Source organism: Crinia signifera, chromosome 1 (assembly GCF_055691185.1).
Source record: "Crinia signifera chromosome 1, ASM5569118v1, whole genome shotgun sequence".
Classification (NCBI taxonomy): domain Eukaryota; kingdom Metazoa; phylum Chordata; class Amphibia; order Anura; family Myobatrachidae; genus Crinia; species Crinia signifera.
Genome location: NC_139217.1, coordinates 304,674,412 through 304,689,844, shown reverse-complemented (window position 1 = coordinate 304,689,844; position 15,433 = coordinate 304,674,412). Strand labels below are relative to the sequence as shown.

General features: G+C 45.1%; 2 protein-coding genes across 2 annotated transcripts in view; one reads left to right on the top strand and one right to left on the bottom strand.

Annotated features, from left to right (window-relative positions):
- C1H9orf85 (chromosome 1 C9orf85 homolog) overlaps positions 1-2,326 on the bottom strand; it is a 38,105-nt gene extending 35,779 nt beyond the window's left edge. Inside the window, exon 1 of the mRNA XM_083186093.1 lies at positions 2,165-2,326. Coding sequence (XP_083042219.1) covers positions 2,165-2,266 — 102 coding nt within the window. The 5' untranslated portion in view covers positions 2,267-2,326. The remainder of the gene's footprint in view (positions 1-2,164) is intronic.
- Positions 2,327-2,450: 124 nt separating this feature from the next.
- Positions 2,451-15,433, top strand: part of ABHD17B (abhydrolase domain containing 17B, depalmitoylase) — a 31,171-nt gene continuing 18,188 nt past the window's right edge. Inside the window, exon 1 of the mRNA XM_083186092.1 lies at positions 2,451-2,749. The gene's annotated coding sequence lies outside the window, so the exon portion shown is untranslated. The remainder of the gene's footprint in view (positions 2,750-15,433) is intronic.

The window sequence follows — 15,433 nt, the reverse complement described above, 5'->3', positions numbered from 1 at the left end:
CAGTGACAGGGACGCACGCCCCTGTCACTGAGACAGATGTGATAGGACAGCGGAGCAGGCTGTCACTCACTGACAGCCTGTACCCGCTGCCCCTGAGCTGCGTAGTGGCAGTGTCGGCTCCCGTATCCCCACACACTGATTTTGTGTAAAATTACATTTAACCAGGGGGCGGGCAGGAGTAGCAGTGGGAGTAGGGGCAGCCGCAGCAGTGGGGCTGGCAGGAGTAGCGGGCAAAGGCAGTGAGGACCGCTACTGCCGTTGCCACTACCAGCCACCGCCGGGGCTGCAGCTCTAATAATCGTGGGGGTGGTAGCGGCGGCTAGTGCTCACCTTGCAGCGGGACTTGGCCGCCCGCAGCCCGGCGCTGAACTCCCTCTCTCCGGTCAGGTGCACGGTGAGCTGTCAGCTCTTTTCCCCCAGTCCCCCAGTGCTCTTTTCCCCCAGTAGCAGGGGGGGGGGGGCGCAGCAGCTCATCGCTGTATGTTTATAGGTGAGCTGTCAGCTCTTTTCCCCCAGTAGCAGGGGGGAGGGGGGGCGCGCGGCAGCTCAGCGCTGTATGTTTATAAGTGAGCTGTCAGCTCTTTTCCCCCAGTCCCCCAGTAGCAGGGGGGAGGGGGGGCGCGCGGCAGCTCAGCGCTGTATGTTTATACAGTTCAGTGTGCAGCGGCTGTATTTCTGGACCCCGCCGGGAGGCCTGGCTTTCCTCCACCTGATGCTGCAGCCTGGGCCGGCTGTGTCCCCTCCTCTTGGTCACTGGGCTGCCAATGCTGCTGGTAGATTTTAAAAGTAAGTAATACTTCAGCCCTATGTCCCCACTGCCCCCATCCCCCACTGTCACTCACCCCATCCCCTGCTGTCACTCTCCCATATCCCCCCACTGTCACTCTCCCCCATCCCCTGCTGTCACTCTCCCATATCCCCCCACTGTCACTCTCCCCCATCCCCCACTATCACTCTCCCCATCCCCTGCTGTCACTCTCCCATATCCCCCCACTGTCACTCTCCCCCATCCCCCACTATCACTCTCCCCATCCCCTGCTGTCACTCTCCCCCATCCCCCACTGTCACTCTCCCTGCTATTACTCTCCCCCATCCCCCATGGTCACTCTCTCCGATATCACTGTCCTCACTGTCACTCTCCCCCTTCCCCCAATGTCACTCTCCCCGATATCCCTCTCCCCCTTCCCCCGCTGTCACTCTCCCCGCTATAACTCTCCCCCATTCCCCACTGTCACTCTCCCGCTATCACTCTCCCCACTGTCACTACCCCAATCCCCCACTGTCACTCCCCGCTGTCATTCTCCCCTATCCCCCACTGTCACTCTCCCCCAAGCCCCGCTGTTACTCTCCTCACTGTCACTGTCCCCAACCCCCTGCTGTGACTCTCCCCATCTCCTGCTGTTACTATCCTCACTGTCACTGTCCTCGCTTTCTCACTGTAACTGTCCCAAATAGCACATGCCTCACCTGACACTAACCTCACCGCACGTCACTGGATCATAGCCTCGTCCCCATAAACGTCTACTGTAATATAGTGAGCTGGTTTATATACCCATCTGTGATAGCGGGTTGGAGTACTTTCAGGATTTTCAAAGAAGTTCTGCAGGAGTTAAAACACATTGCTTATCCCTGTTCTATTCAATTGTATAGAAAAGATAGGAAAAGTATTTAAACTCCTGTAAAACTACACATCCCAGAATGCACTGCTACCTGGTTAATATGCTCTCACAGTAAAGGTGGCCATACACACGCAGATTTATCTGCAGATCTGTCTGGTTGGAACAAAAACATGGTTATGGATGAGAGGAAATGACAGTTGACCATTTGCTTGGAAATGCTGGAAAACTGACAAACTGTCACTCATCCATAACCATGTTTTTGTTCCAACCAGCCAGATCTGAAGATAAATCTTACTAGTGTATGGGCACCTTAAGACTGTGTGTGGCCGGGTATACTGAGATGGGTAGCTCCACAGGAGCTGACCTGCCACATGTTGCCGACACACAATAGAAAGCACTTGCCAATCACTGGATAGTATCTAATTGGTGTTTATCGGCTACTTATATAGTAGTACAGATGGTTACCCCGAACACCCTATATCAGGTATTATATTAGACTGGACCGGCTTCCCGCAGAAGGCTGTGACAGCGGCGCGGCGTCTCACCTTGGTCTGGGAGCTGTTATCATATTTGTCGTTCTTAAATACGGTCACATTGCGGTGCTTCTGCGGCCGGGAGCGCTGCACGTTTCCCTTCTGGGAGCTCATGTTGAAAGCTTGATTTTGAGCCACTAGAGTACCCGTAGCCGCATTCCCCAGAACGCTGCGCCTATTGGAGGATCACTGCCCCATGTGTGCCTCACCGCCGGGTGCCATGACGACGGCTATTCCCTCCCCTCGCCGCACAGGCTTATCCACGCCTCGTCTGATTGCAAAGCACTCAGCGATACTACGCTCTGATTTGTAGAGAGCTTACTCACTCGCCTCCCTCCCCCCTGGCAGACCCCTGACGTTTCTCCACTCCTGACGCTGTCATTGGCTTTGAGAGACGCCATTGCCCAGCCCATCACTAGCAGCGGCTCCTCCTCCCGGGTCAGTTGCTGGTGAGTGCTGCTGGCTGCGCTCTGTGCGGTACTGCGGCAGCGCCTACGCTGTGTCACCCGGGGAGCCGCCTGTCACACCGCAGCGCCGGGGAGAGGAAACGCGCCAGAGGCCCAGTCCCCCCCATCCAATCTGTCGCCGGCTCTGCAGGTCAGTACGTGCGCTGCAGCAGGCAGAAGACACCTCGTCATGGATCTCGGCGACCCCCGCACGCCTCCAGCGCCGGGAGTACAGCGCAGAGTCCCGGTCCTGGCGTGCTGCCAGTGACCCGCTGCTCACACTCCTGTCATGTGCGCCCGTACCGCTGACACCGGTGACTCGGGCCCATTATCCTCACACAGAGCGAGTATAGGCGTGTGGCAGCCGCTTCCTGCGCGTCCCTGTGGCCGGTGTGTATGGTATCCAGCACTGGTGATGCTCCAGTCCATACTACTGCAGCCTGTCAGGTGTATTGCTGTGACACTGACAGCCGTGAGAGTGTGAGGAAGGGGGTAGAGCAGGAAGTGTTATTACCCCGGGCGACTGACTGGCAGGAAGGACAGGACACTGCTGCTGTTGTGGCCGCCTCTATACAGCATGAAGAGTCTCTCTGTGTGTGCACCAGGGAGCATTGTTCCCCCTCCCCCATCTCACCCTCCACTTCTAATCCTGGGAATTCTGGGTATAGCAAGATCTCAAGAGTGGTCTTTGTTATGTAAAAAAGTAGGTACTTGTTTCCTAGAACGGCCACAATCGTGAGTGATCGTGGCTCTTAATTAAGGGACACGATCCTCACGATGTGGCCGATTTTTTACATTTTTTTCCATTTGATTGACAGAAATCGGGTCAATCGGTCGGTCGCGACCAATTAAAATCGGCCGCGATGCGACCGACCGATTGACCCGATTTTTCCATAGACTTCAATGTTAAAAAATCTTTTAACATTGAAATCGGTCGGTCTTGTGCCATTATAATGGCACAAGATGAGATGGACTTGATTAAGTCCATCTCACATAGGGAAAAATGATAAAAAAGGTGAAATGGGCCAATATGACCCATTTCACATTTTTTATGTGCCCGCCATGACCCCACGATAGACGTGAACCCGAAGCGTGGCGAGCGCAGCGAGCCCGCGAGGGGCGGCGGTGCGCGTCCTCCGACCTTTTCATTCCCCTACTATCCACTAGGGCGTGGAGTGAGAATATAATAGTGTGGCGAGCGCAGCGAGCCACCGAGCCCGAAGCGTGGCGAGCGCAGCGAGCCCCGCGAGGGGACGCGTATACCTGTGAAGTTAGACGCGTCCCCTCGCGGGGCTCGCTGCGCTCGCCACGCTTCGGGCTCGGTGGCTCGCTGCGCTCGCCACACTATTATATTCTCACTCCACGCCCTAGTGGATAGTAGGGGAATGAAAAGGTCGGAGGACGCGCACCGCCGCCCCTCGCGGGCTCGCTGCGCTCGCCACGCTTCGGGTTCACGTCTATCGTGGGGTCTAGCACACTTATTAACATTTGGGGGGGCAATTTAAACAAATCTGGTGTAAAAAAAAAAAAAATCGGGTGAAAAATCGGCAGATCGGATCGGTCGCATCGTATGCGACCAAATCGCATGCGATGCGATCGATCCGATTTTTTATCTTACGACCACAACGATCTAAATCGTTGTGGCCGTTCTAGGAAACAAGTACCAAAAAGTATTATTCTCCCCCCACCCACAGGGCTGTATCCCAGTATATCTGCATTCTGCAACACTGCATCATAGGATCTGTGAATGCTGCACGGCTAGGAATATATTAGGACATTGCAGAAAACTGGGTTACCCTCATGTGACCAGTGGCATCTCTCCAGAAGAGCTCTGCATTTGTCTGTTGAGGTTGCTTCAGGTCACACCATATTCTACTATACACACTGATTACAAATGACTGGCCCTGCACAATGATTGCTGTTTAATCTTAACCCTTCAGATCACACTGAACATGTATTGGATACAGAGGCTTTATAAATGCCTGTCTAAAGTGTATGCTGCCTGATAGGATTACTTGCTGGTTTATATGTCCCACATATATTCTTCGCTCAGAAGTATTACAGCACCCTCCCCCATAGTACTAGTGTGTCTAGTATCGGTATCCATAGATTGGGATGAGATGGTAGATGTAGTGTGGGTGGTAGGCACAGACTGATCCACCCTCTATTCTGTCTGCTTCAAGTCTTGCTTTACAGGCATTCACATTATAGCTCCACAAAATACTGTCCGGAATGCTGCCAGTCATGTGACAGCACATGTTGCTTGCCATGGACAGCACATGGAATTCTTAGTCATATATATATATTAACCGCTGTCTATTTAATTAGGTTTAAGATGCAATTGAGTTTTATAATTTTATAGTATGCATACATAGCTTTCATGTGGAATCTTCTGTTCACGTTTGTTTTAAGAGTGCATTATCAACATATGATTATTTTTTTTATGTTTATTTAAACTATTTGCTTGTTTATGAGCCAAGCTTTCTTTTATCCTAACATAAACAATGGGGAATCAAAATGCTCCTTGACTTTAGATTGCTTTCACCTCAATCATTACTGCATTGTTACCATTCTGAATAGGCTTTTCATAAGTGTTCTCCCAGATTGAGCAAACATTTCCATAACGTCCAAAAGATGGTAACAAGTGCTATAAAACAATGAAATGACATGACCTCTTAGCACTTTTATTTTATTGTTTGTTTCCTACAAGCTTTTAGTTAGTTTTCCAAGTTGAAAATTGCACAATGCCACTGTTTGTGGTAGAGCATAAACTGGACATACAGTACTATCTTCAACTCAAAAGCCTCCCGGTGTGTACGGGCCAGCAATGAGCGCTCATGCACCCTCTCGCTTCACCGCTGGCAACACCTGGGTAAAATCTCCCAGTGTGTATGCTCCTATAGGGGTGAGTTCTATTGGAGATGGTATGTTGCCCAAAGCAACCAATCAGATTCTATCTGTTATCTTCTAGAAGGTGCTAAATATATAAGTAGAATCTGGTTAGTTGCTATGGGCAACATCACATCTTAGTGTTCATTCTAGCACCCGCTATCTTTGAAAACCCATGCAGTTCCTCTTCCCTGCCTGGGGTGTCGCTGTCTGCTGTAGTGCTTCTAGCACAATGTGGTCTGTATATCCGCATTGATATGCAAACCAGGCCTGTGCTATAAACACCACAGCAGACAGCGACACCCCAGGCAGGGAAGAGGAACTGCTTGGATTTTCAAAGATAGCTGGTGCTAGAATGAACACTACATCAGTACATTTACTTCTTAAGGCACAATTAAGTAATGTGGTTTTTTGTTTTTGTTTTTTTGTTTTGTGTCTTGTCTAAACTGACAAATTAATATTCAATTGTCTGTACTAGTGGGCATGAGTTTATGGGTACCCATTACTTTTTGGACTTGTCAAACCCAGATGCAATGTTCCCATTACTTCAGATGGATTTAGCCATTTTTCAGGTCAAGTACTGGTCACGCTGCATTTGGGTGCCCAAAAGCTGGACTTATCAATATTTCTGCTTGCTACCTCAGTAGGTGGATGCCCATTTAGCTGTTTTTATATTACATGTATCATGTGACTAATGCCCAGGTTGGTCTTAAGGTAGGAAGCCTCAAGAATGCCAATTGTTTCAATTTGTAAAATAGACTGCTTTTGTGTTTACAGTAGCTATCGTGAGGAATATCCCCCACAAGTTCTGTGTTTGGGCCACAGGTGCATATATTGGCAGCCCATACATGGCTGTGGTGGATAACTGCTGATGCACATGCCATGGAAGTCTGTATGGTTTTATCTGAGAAGGATTTGTCCAGAAGAATGAGGCTCAACAGGATAATATCCACCTTGTACCCCCATTTTTAATTTAGGTTTTCGTGTTTAGATAGCCTTTCACTGTACTTATATTCACAGGGCACCTGGTAAACTCAGCAGATGCAGGCAAATCTGTAAATTCCAATCCATAAAAGTTTTTAGTTAATGGGAGGTTTCTGGTAAAATACAATGAATGCTTTGTATGTATATTCATAGTGGGAGTGTGAATTATGAAAAACCTGAAAACTGATGATTAAGTTTTGTGTGGCAATTTTTTGTTTTGTAAGTTTGAGGTGATATACTACTGCTAGCAGCTTCACCAGAGGCTATTTGATTAACCTATTACCTGTACTTCTGAGCCACAGTAACACATGGCTCCGGATATTTATCCCGGATCCCAAGTTAGAATTTTGCAGCTGAGAAAGTGCTTTAATGGGATAGGCAAATACTATAAAGCTAAAATTGTGATCTTTTTTCTTTAGCCTAAAAAATTAACAGGGCTCATAGGATACTAGCCCATTTTGTAAATCTGCAATGTATAGTGGACGCCAATGTCGACCAAAAAATTATCTGAATACTGTAGGTGCATTAGGTTTTCTAAAATATATATATATTTTTTTTTTTTTTTTAATCAGGACTATAGAGTTGCCAGTGTTTCACAATGTACAGCTGTTATACTAACCATTTAGCTTACAGAACTATCCATAGACTTCTGTATAGCGCTAGTGCACAGGTTCTCAAACTCGGGGGTAGATTTATTAAGCTTGGTGAAGTGCTAGTGTCTGGTTTTATCACCAGCCAATCAGCTCCTAACTGTAAATTTACAGGCTTGGTTTGAAAAGTGACAAGTAGGAGCTGATTGGCCGGTGAAAAAACCAGACACTTTATCACTTCACCGAGCTTCATAAATCTACCCCTCAGTCCTCAGGACCCCACGCAGTGCATGTTTTGCAGTTCTCACAAATCAAGTGAAATAATTAGCTCCACCTGTGGATCTATTAAAATGTGACAGTGAGTAATGAATGCACCTGTGCACCGCCTGCCAAGTGACAAGGAAAATGTGAACTGTGTGGGATCCTAAGCACAGAGTTTGAGAACCATTGTGGCGGTGCTTATGTATGGTCGCTGCCGTGATTTACTGGTAAAATCTTTGGATAAATGAAGGCTTCAAATTACTGAAAAATATTGCTGGTGTATTAACGTAGTGTACTGACGATTCGTTAAATCCAGTACAGAAACGTAGAATCAGTAAATAGTGTTTTGAGGGATTGCTGGTGTATGGGCCCCATTGCTGTCAGCTATAGTAGGATGAGTACTAGTACAGTGTTATTATTGTAAATAAGAATGGTTGTGTGATTTGTTACTGTTTTGGGTTTTATCCCCCCTCCTCCATTTTGCAGAACTTGACCAGTGATTAAACCCTTGACCCTGAGAGCTTATGTTCTGCAAGGAGATTAATTTACAGTTTGGATAATCGCTGTGTGGCGTGTCCCTGAGCACTGCTGAAATGTAATTGGATCGGAGCTTTGTTTTCACTTACATGCTCTTCACTCAACAAATTCCCACATTGTCCATCATTCATTTTGTTGATACTGTGAAATACTTTCTTTCACATATTAATGGCAGTATATAAATTGTATTATAGTAGTAAATTATTATTTATTTATTTTTTAAGATGCCAAAATACCTTATGCAGTGGTGAAAGGCTTGGGTACAAATGGTGGTTTGTGATCTCCTCGGTTGCATTATTTATTTATTTATTAACAGTTTCTTATATAGCGCACACAGATTCCGCAGCGCTTTACAGAGAATTTTTGACCATTCACATCAGTCCCTGCCCCAGTGGAGCTTACAATCTATATTCCCTACCACATGTACACACACACACAGACATTCTAGGGTTAATTTTGTTGGGAGCCAAATTAGCCTAGCAGTATATTTTTGGATTGTGGGAGGAAACCGGAGTACCCGGAGGAAACCCACGCAAGTACGGGGAGAATATACAAACTCCGCACAGTTAGGGCCATGGTGGGTATTGAACCCATGACCTCAGTGCTGTGAGGCAGTAATGCTAACCATTACACCATCCGTACTGCCTTTGATAAAGGTTTCATTTTTCATTAGAACGTCTCGAAACTGTAATATTCATGTACAAGTGGTGAAATCATGCTCCAATTATAGGCACCAAATGTCTGCAGAAAGTGAACTTGAGTTTTGCCTGCAGCAGAATACTGAAATTGAGCTCCCTTTGTTAGCAGCAATTATTTGCAAAGTCTGCATTATACCTCACATCCATTGATCTGATCCCTTTTTAAAGGATGTGACTAAGTGCAACACTTCAGAGTCCACTACCACCACTGCATAATCCTTAGCAGAGTCACAGGATCTGTAATCTTGAATTTCCCTAATTGTGAGTCGCATTGAGTAGGATGTATGCTAGATGAGAACCGTGAATGAAGCTGGGTACATACTTTGCAGTTGAGAGAAATGCTCAGATTCTCTGGGCCATAGTCAAATGATTACATGCCAGCAGCCACTAGAGGGTGCTCCACGTAGCTATTCAAATATAGCCCAGTTTGGGCGGCTATGGCTGCTGGCGCTGGAATTTTTGCTTGTACCCACCTGTGGTGGCAAGCTGAAATGCACAAAGAAAGTCACCTGTTTTAGCACTCAAATGGGACTTTTTGCATCACTATGCGAGACCTGACCTAAGTGGCATGATAAAAAAAGTCACTTTAGACTGGAGATTGTGATTAACCATTTGAATATTGCCCTCTGAGTGATAAAAGGTCACTATGCACCCTGTACAGCGCAGCCCTGGTAAATGGTCATGCATTGCATGTTTAGCATTAAAAGTTTGCAACCTATTTTCAGAAAACACTGAATATTGAGCATCACCCCAATTTGTGAAGAAGAGACCGCAGCAGATATCAGTTTCCATTTGTGACAGCACTCAGTACCCGCATGCTGTCCCTTTCCGCCGAGTACATCTCCGGTACAGTCTCCTCTTGCAGCCCCTGCATGTGCTGTGTGACACATCCAGCCAGTAGTATTGGTAACTATTGTAAAGCGCAACCGAATCTCCTGTGCTATATAAAACTGTAAATAAATCAAACTAATGTGATTTTGGGTGCTAATATCACACCCCCGAAAACAAAATGGCCTCGTAGGCAGCCTCTCCCTCCATGAGGTAAACTTCTGGTTGGGTCATAGCACTCTTTGAATCACTGTTATATGGGTAGATTCCAAACCTTCAGTTACACGTTGCCTAAATATTGTCATATTCTGGAATGAGTCTTTGTATAGCAATGTTTTTGAAAGGCTTTCTTCTTTTACAAATACACTGCTTGTTTGATTGAACTTATTGGATCTAATATAAAAAAAAAAAAGGAATTAAATTTCTATAAATGCGGAGCCAGAGACCATATAGTGTAAACATGACACACCTTAATCCAGTTATACAGCTCCTGTGGGTTTGGTTCTTTGTTTGACCTGTGAAACATCTTGGTTAACAGGAGGAAAGCATTTTTTTTTTTTTTAAACCGAACAAACAAAGGATCAAAAAACACATGCTTTCTGTGCAGTACGGAACTAATTCTATACCCTAAATATAGTGTTCCTACCTGCTGGCATTTATTGCATGTTGGGTATGTGTACTGGAGTTATATCTTCTATAGTGGGGTTTGTAATTTACTCCGATATAGGGGTGATTGTGGTTGGTTTGCAAAAGCAAACTCCTTCTTTAGGGTGTTGTACAGGGGTCCGACAGTCGGGATCCCAACAGTCATTAGCCCAACGTCGGGATGCTGACTGGCCGGACCCAGACTAAGCCCCTTGCGGGCACGCTGCGTAGTGAGCCACCTATTCTATTCTCCTTCTATAAGGGTCATGGACCTCCACGAGGGAAAATAGCAGGAGGCCGTCGGGAACCCGGCTGTCTGTGTTTTGACAGTCTGGATCTCGACGTTGGGTAAATGCCTGTCGGGACCCCGTCCGGCACCCCTTCTTTAATGGTAAAAAACCTGTGCATGGCAGATATAACATGTGCAGAGAGTCATACCCCTTTCACATCGCAACTAATTACCTGATACAAGATGGTTTCTTGCTGGCTCGACCCGGTAATTAGTGCGATGTGAAAGGGGTTACCGGATGCCGCAAACAGGTAGCAACATGGCAATAGGAACCAGTAAGAAAGCAGATTTCTTACCGGTTCGTTGCTGTGCAGTGTGATCGAGTTAAATGGGTCAAGCGACCCGTTTCCCGTTCGAACTATGGAGGAGGCAGCGCTTGAAGCGCTGCTTCCAGCCTGCCCCTGATGCCACGTCGACTCCCCGCCGCGCCCCCGGATGATGATGCCGGTTCACTGGGGAGATGTGAACATCCCAAAATGCAGGGTCGCGCCGGGACTGAACCATTTCAAAGTCTCGGTGCTACCCTGCATTTAGCGATGTGAAAGCAATATTACATTTGAGTGGGGTGTGGTCAAACTGAAATCTAAATTGCAGTGTAAAAATAAAGCAAACTGTATTTACTTTGCACAGAAACCAAATAACTCACCCAAATGTAACTCTGCACATGTTACATCAGCCCCTCCTGCAGTGCAGCATGGTTTTGTCCAGAGAAGGAGTTTTATTTTGCAAACCAACCTGAATCGCCCCCATAGTGCATACTGAGGTCTCTATACATTCTTATAGCATGTTTTCCCTAACTAATGAACTTTGTGTTTGAAACACCTCATAGCCAGCATAAAATGTATCCTAGGTATTACTGCATTCATTCCAACATTTGCTCAATAGATGTAAAGGTGCCCATACACGTTACAATTATTGTATACAATATTGTACCTCATCGCATCTCGGTTTTGCTATGACATCAGATTAGATGAGATCTAGTACAAAAAGTATGTGCTGCACATACTTTTTGTACTAGATCTCATCTAATCTTATCGCAAAACCGAGATTGGATGAGATGCGATATTGTATACAATAATTGTAACGTGTATGGGCACCTTAAGATCAGTCTTGCTTCATTTGTTTGATACAGCTCTCCAATGACTTTGCAGATATAGGAACCTATCACTGTTAACTAGTATTTAAAAAATAATTCTAACCATGTACATTAGTTTGGGGTTTGCAGTAAGCTGCAACTTTCATTCAGTGTCTTTGCCTTTAGGTTGGATTTTTCTCTCTTCCTTTTGTTTATGTACACACAACAGATGTGCAGAGACTAGTGAATTGTTTCCAACGCCCACACATTTAGCCGATCTGTTCCTTCCTAAGCTCTGCACGTGACCTAAAGAGCTGGGCCAAGTCTACACTGGTGTTAAAATGTGTTAACCCAAGTTACTGTACATGTACACTGATTTGCAGCTGTAATTGTTTGTATATATGTTGCCTTGTTTGCACTCTTTTTTTTTTTTCATTCTGGGTGTCCGCTCTGTGTCTATTGCATTGGAACAATTCCATGCAGCTCAACAACAGCACAGAGTGAAGACAATGAGATGCAGTTCTGTAGTATTTCCATATCCAGGTTGGCACAAACTAGATCACATTTGTAAGCTCATACATATAGATGCTTTATGGTTAACCTGAAATTTGGCATATGTACAGTTAATATATTGCAGGATGTATGCAGTCATACCTAATGGAAGAGTGTGTATTTCTACACTTCCCCCCCCCCCCCCCCCCCTTACCCCTCCGAATAAGTGTGACCAACTGCATGGCAGAGTCTGAGGTGTAGCATGGCTTGGATCTTCTTGTTTTTAAATTCTACAGCTGACTGATCTGAAACCTCCACATTTACCAAGGTTTCCCCAGTGTGCAGAGAAGAATTTGGGCTTTTTTAGACTGGTTTGTTAAGCAACCAGGGTTCCTTTAGTAAAAACGGCAACAAACATTTTCATCTTTGGTTGGTGTAGTGTTTAAAATACAAAGAATAAAACCTGAATCATTAGTGGCCTTGGTAACCATCTCTCTGCTGAGACAAGCCCACCCCACACATTAGCTATGGCTCAGAACAAAGCAGGTTTCATGGCTGTGTACCTTTTTGATTAAATTCCACTTGCTCAGAGGGAGCATGGCAATGTAGCTCTGGAAACAGACATATGTCTGCTACTGTATTAGTAGGTAATGTTCCTGTGTTTCTCTCTTTATTTTATTTCTACATTTAAGGTCTGTCTTGAGAATGTGTACAATTAACTAGATAGGTGAATGCTATCATATTTACATGCAGCCAGCTTTTATCTTGTCGAGATGGAATTGGGCATATGGAGGAGAGTAGGTGGAAAACAAGTGACTTGGATATTATTCTATTTAAATGTATTTATGAGAGCACGGTTTAAAAAAATAAACTTCTGGACACGATATAAATATGCCAGCATATTAATCTGCCCTTTGCCAGACATGGATTGTCGTGTCAGTGATGACATGTCTGAACAGATGGAATCTGTTTCCCAATTTAGTGACTTATTTGCTGCCTGCATCTGGTTTGTGCTGCATCTTTTTCATATAAAAAAAGAAATCTTATAATCCATGTGAAGCTAAAACATTCAATTTCACGGCCTACATCTGGCCATAGTGTGGGTAAAACGATTGCAACCTAGAATAGAATAGCCTATTTGCACACTGTACTTGCATTGTTTTTTGAGCATAAGTGTTTAAAACATGCATGCTCCTAGTTTGAAAAAGAATGCCTTAGACGTGACTGTAACCCTGCATCTGGAAATAGAGAAGGGGTATAAACAGTGTTCTCCTATTTCATATTAAAGTTGGTTCACACATAATGCCTGATACAGTGCTCTTTTTCTGTAGATTTTGTGTGACTTGCCTAAAATAGGGACTAATGCAATAGATACCATGAGGGGTGCATTATACCACCATCAGTCATGTGACCTGGGAATTCACTGTGTTTAGCAAGCTGGTTAAATCCTGGGTCTTGGCTCGATGACGCTGTCAGGAGCGGGGTTGTGGACCCTGGCCCATAGTTACCTAACCTCGTGCATTCTTCAGGAGACTCCGTGAATAGCAGCAATCTCCCTCTCTCCCTGATTAGTCTAGCAATCTCCCTCATTTCACTTAGCCAACAATATGTAGCTATTAAATTTTTGGGGAATAAAAGGAATGAGATACATTTATAATGAATCATCAGCCCCATTTTCCAGCATTGGTGATAAAACACAATGATCCCACAATGAAGGCTACATGCGTTCCTTGTGGTGATTTTAATTGGAACAATTCCTGACGCATATCAGTGACTTTAGCAAGTATAGTATCTCTTACTCACTGCTTTGGGGCTCATCTACATTTGCATAGAAGTCATTTTGAAAGATTCCTTGAAGATATAGCAGTATAAACCCACGATTCTAGGTTCCACATTTCACAATCTGTCCATATATGGAACTAGATGCACCTTTTGGGTGGACTGGAGCATGACCTCAATGGGGCGCTGTGTAAAAATTCTACTACCAACTATAATCTCCCTGAAACTAGTTTTCAAAAGTAGGCAAGTATGCCCTGGAATAATTCATGGATCATTTGCGTGCAAAAACCTGTGATTTTTCATATGCGTGAAAGGGGTATTACACTCTGCACTGGGATACATACGTATAACAGGCGGTCAGAATACCAATGTGGTTAACAAACACATTCATGTGTGTTTAACTTTTTTGTGTGTCCTTTGGTTTAGGTTAAGTGCACTATATGCCCCTAGTATTTGTGTTTTAAAATGGAACATGGACATGTATTATGTTGGGTTAGCATAGATAATTTTTTTTTTTGTAATTGGTGAAGCCGTGCTCTTATAGAATGTTTCTTTCTAGAAGCCAGATATACAGAGGGTGTTCTTGTACACTATTGCTTTAGTTATGCCAAACAACATACCTTGTTGACATTACTCTGGGCCAAGCTTATGTTTTCACGGATTTTTCGCTTGATTGTGTGACTTGGTCATAGTTAGATGTGCCAATACCACCTCATGAGACTGCACAAACTAATTTGATGTGTGACACTTGTATATCTGTCTACGACTAAGGGCCTGGTTCAGAGTTGATGGAAAAATCTTTCTCAGATGGACAAAACCATGTGCAGTGCTGGTAAGGCAGAAGTGAAGCGTCATACATACAGGGTGATTTAAGCCCTATTTCTAAGTAATCTGACTAGACCACTTAGAAATGGAGCATGTACACCCTATGGTGGGCTCACCCTCGGAGATGGACAGTGCATGGTCTATCCTGCTTGGGTGGCAGTGCTTTGCCTACAAGTGGAGGCAAAGCACTGCTCCGCACAAGCTTCTGGTGCAGCTATGTGCGCTTATGCCATTTGCTCAGCACGGAGCACCTGTCGCCTCGTGTGTATAGAGCTTAGACTCGTGTGGGATGTGTTGAAACTGAAATTTAAATAAAAAGTGAATCAGCCAGTATTCTTTACCGAAACAATAACTCACCCAAATCAAACTTTCTGCGCATGATACATCTGCCCCACCTACAGTTCTACATGGTTTTGCCCATTTGAGAGAGATTTTCCTTTTGTAATACTCTCTGGGTCAAACCCGAAGTGTGAACCTGTACTTGAGATGTTATCATGACGCAGCTGTGTTGCACTCCAGGTTCTGTTTTGCTTCATATACAGATAGCTAGGTGTTCAATGTCACATCTGCAAACCATACTTACATCTGATGGCTCAGTCTCCTTTGCACATGGACCATGGGGTAATAGTAATGATATGTTATGGGAGGGCCCCTTCCCATTCCTGTCTTATATCCTATATATATAAAAATGGATGTGCATAACTCTGGAATGCCTGGAGCAATTTACACCAAACTTTGTACACATAAGCTGGAAAACAATACTGTGAAGGTACGACACCCCTAGCACCGCTGTGGGGGTCCTGGGAGTCCAAAAAGGGGTCCAGCCATTACACAAAGTGGGTCCGGGAAGCAAGATATGGCAAAATTGCATTATAAAGAAGGGGTAGAGGACATCGATTAAGTTCACAGCCTCTTAAACCCCCAATAATGACCACGCCGGGGG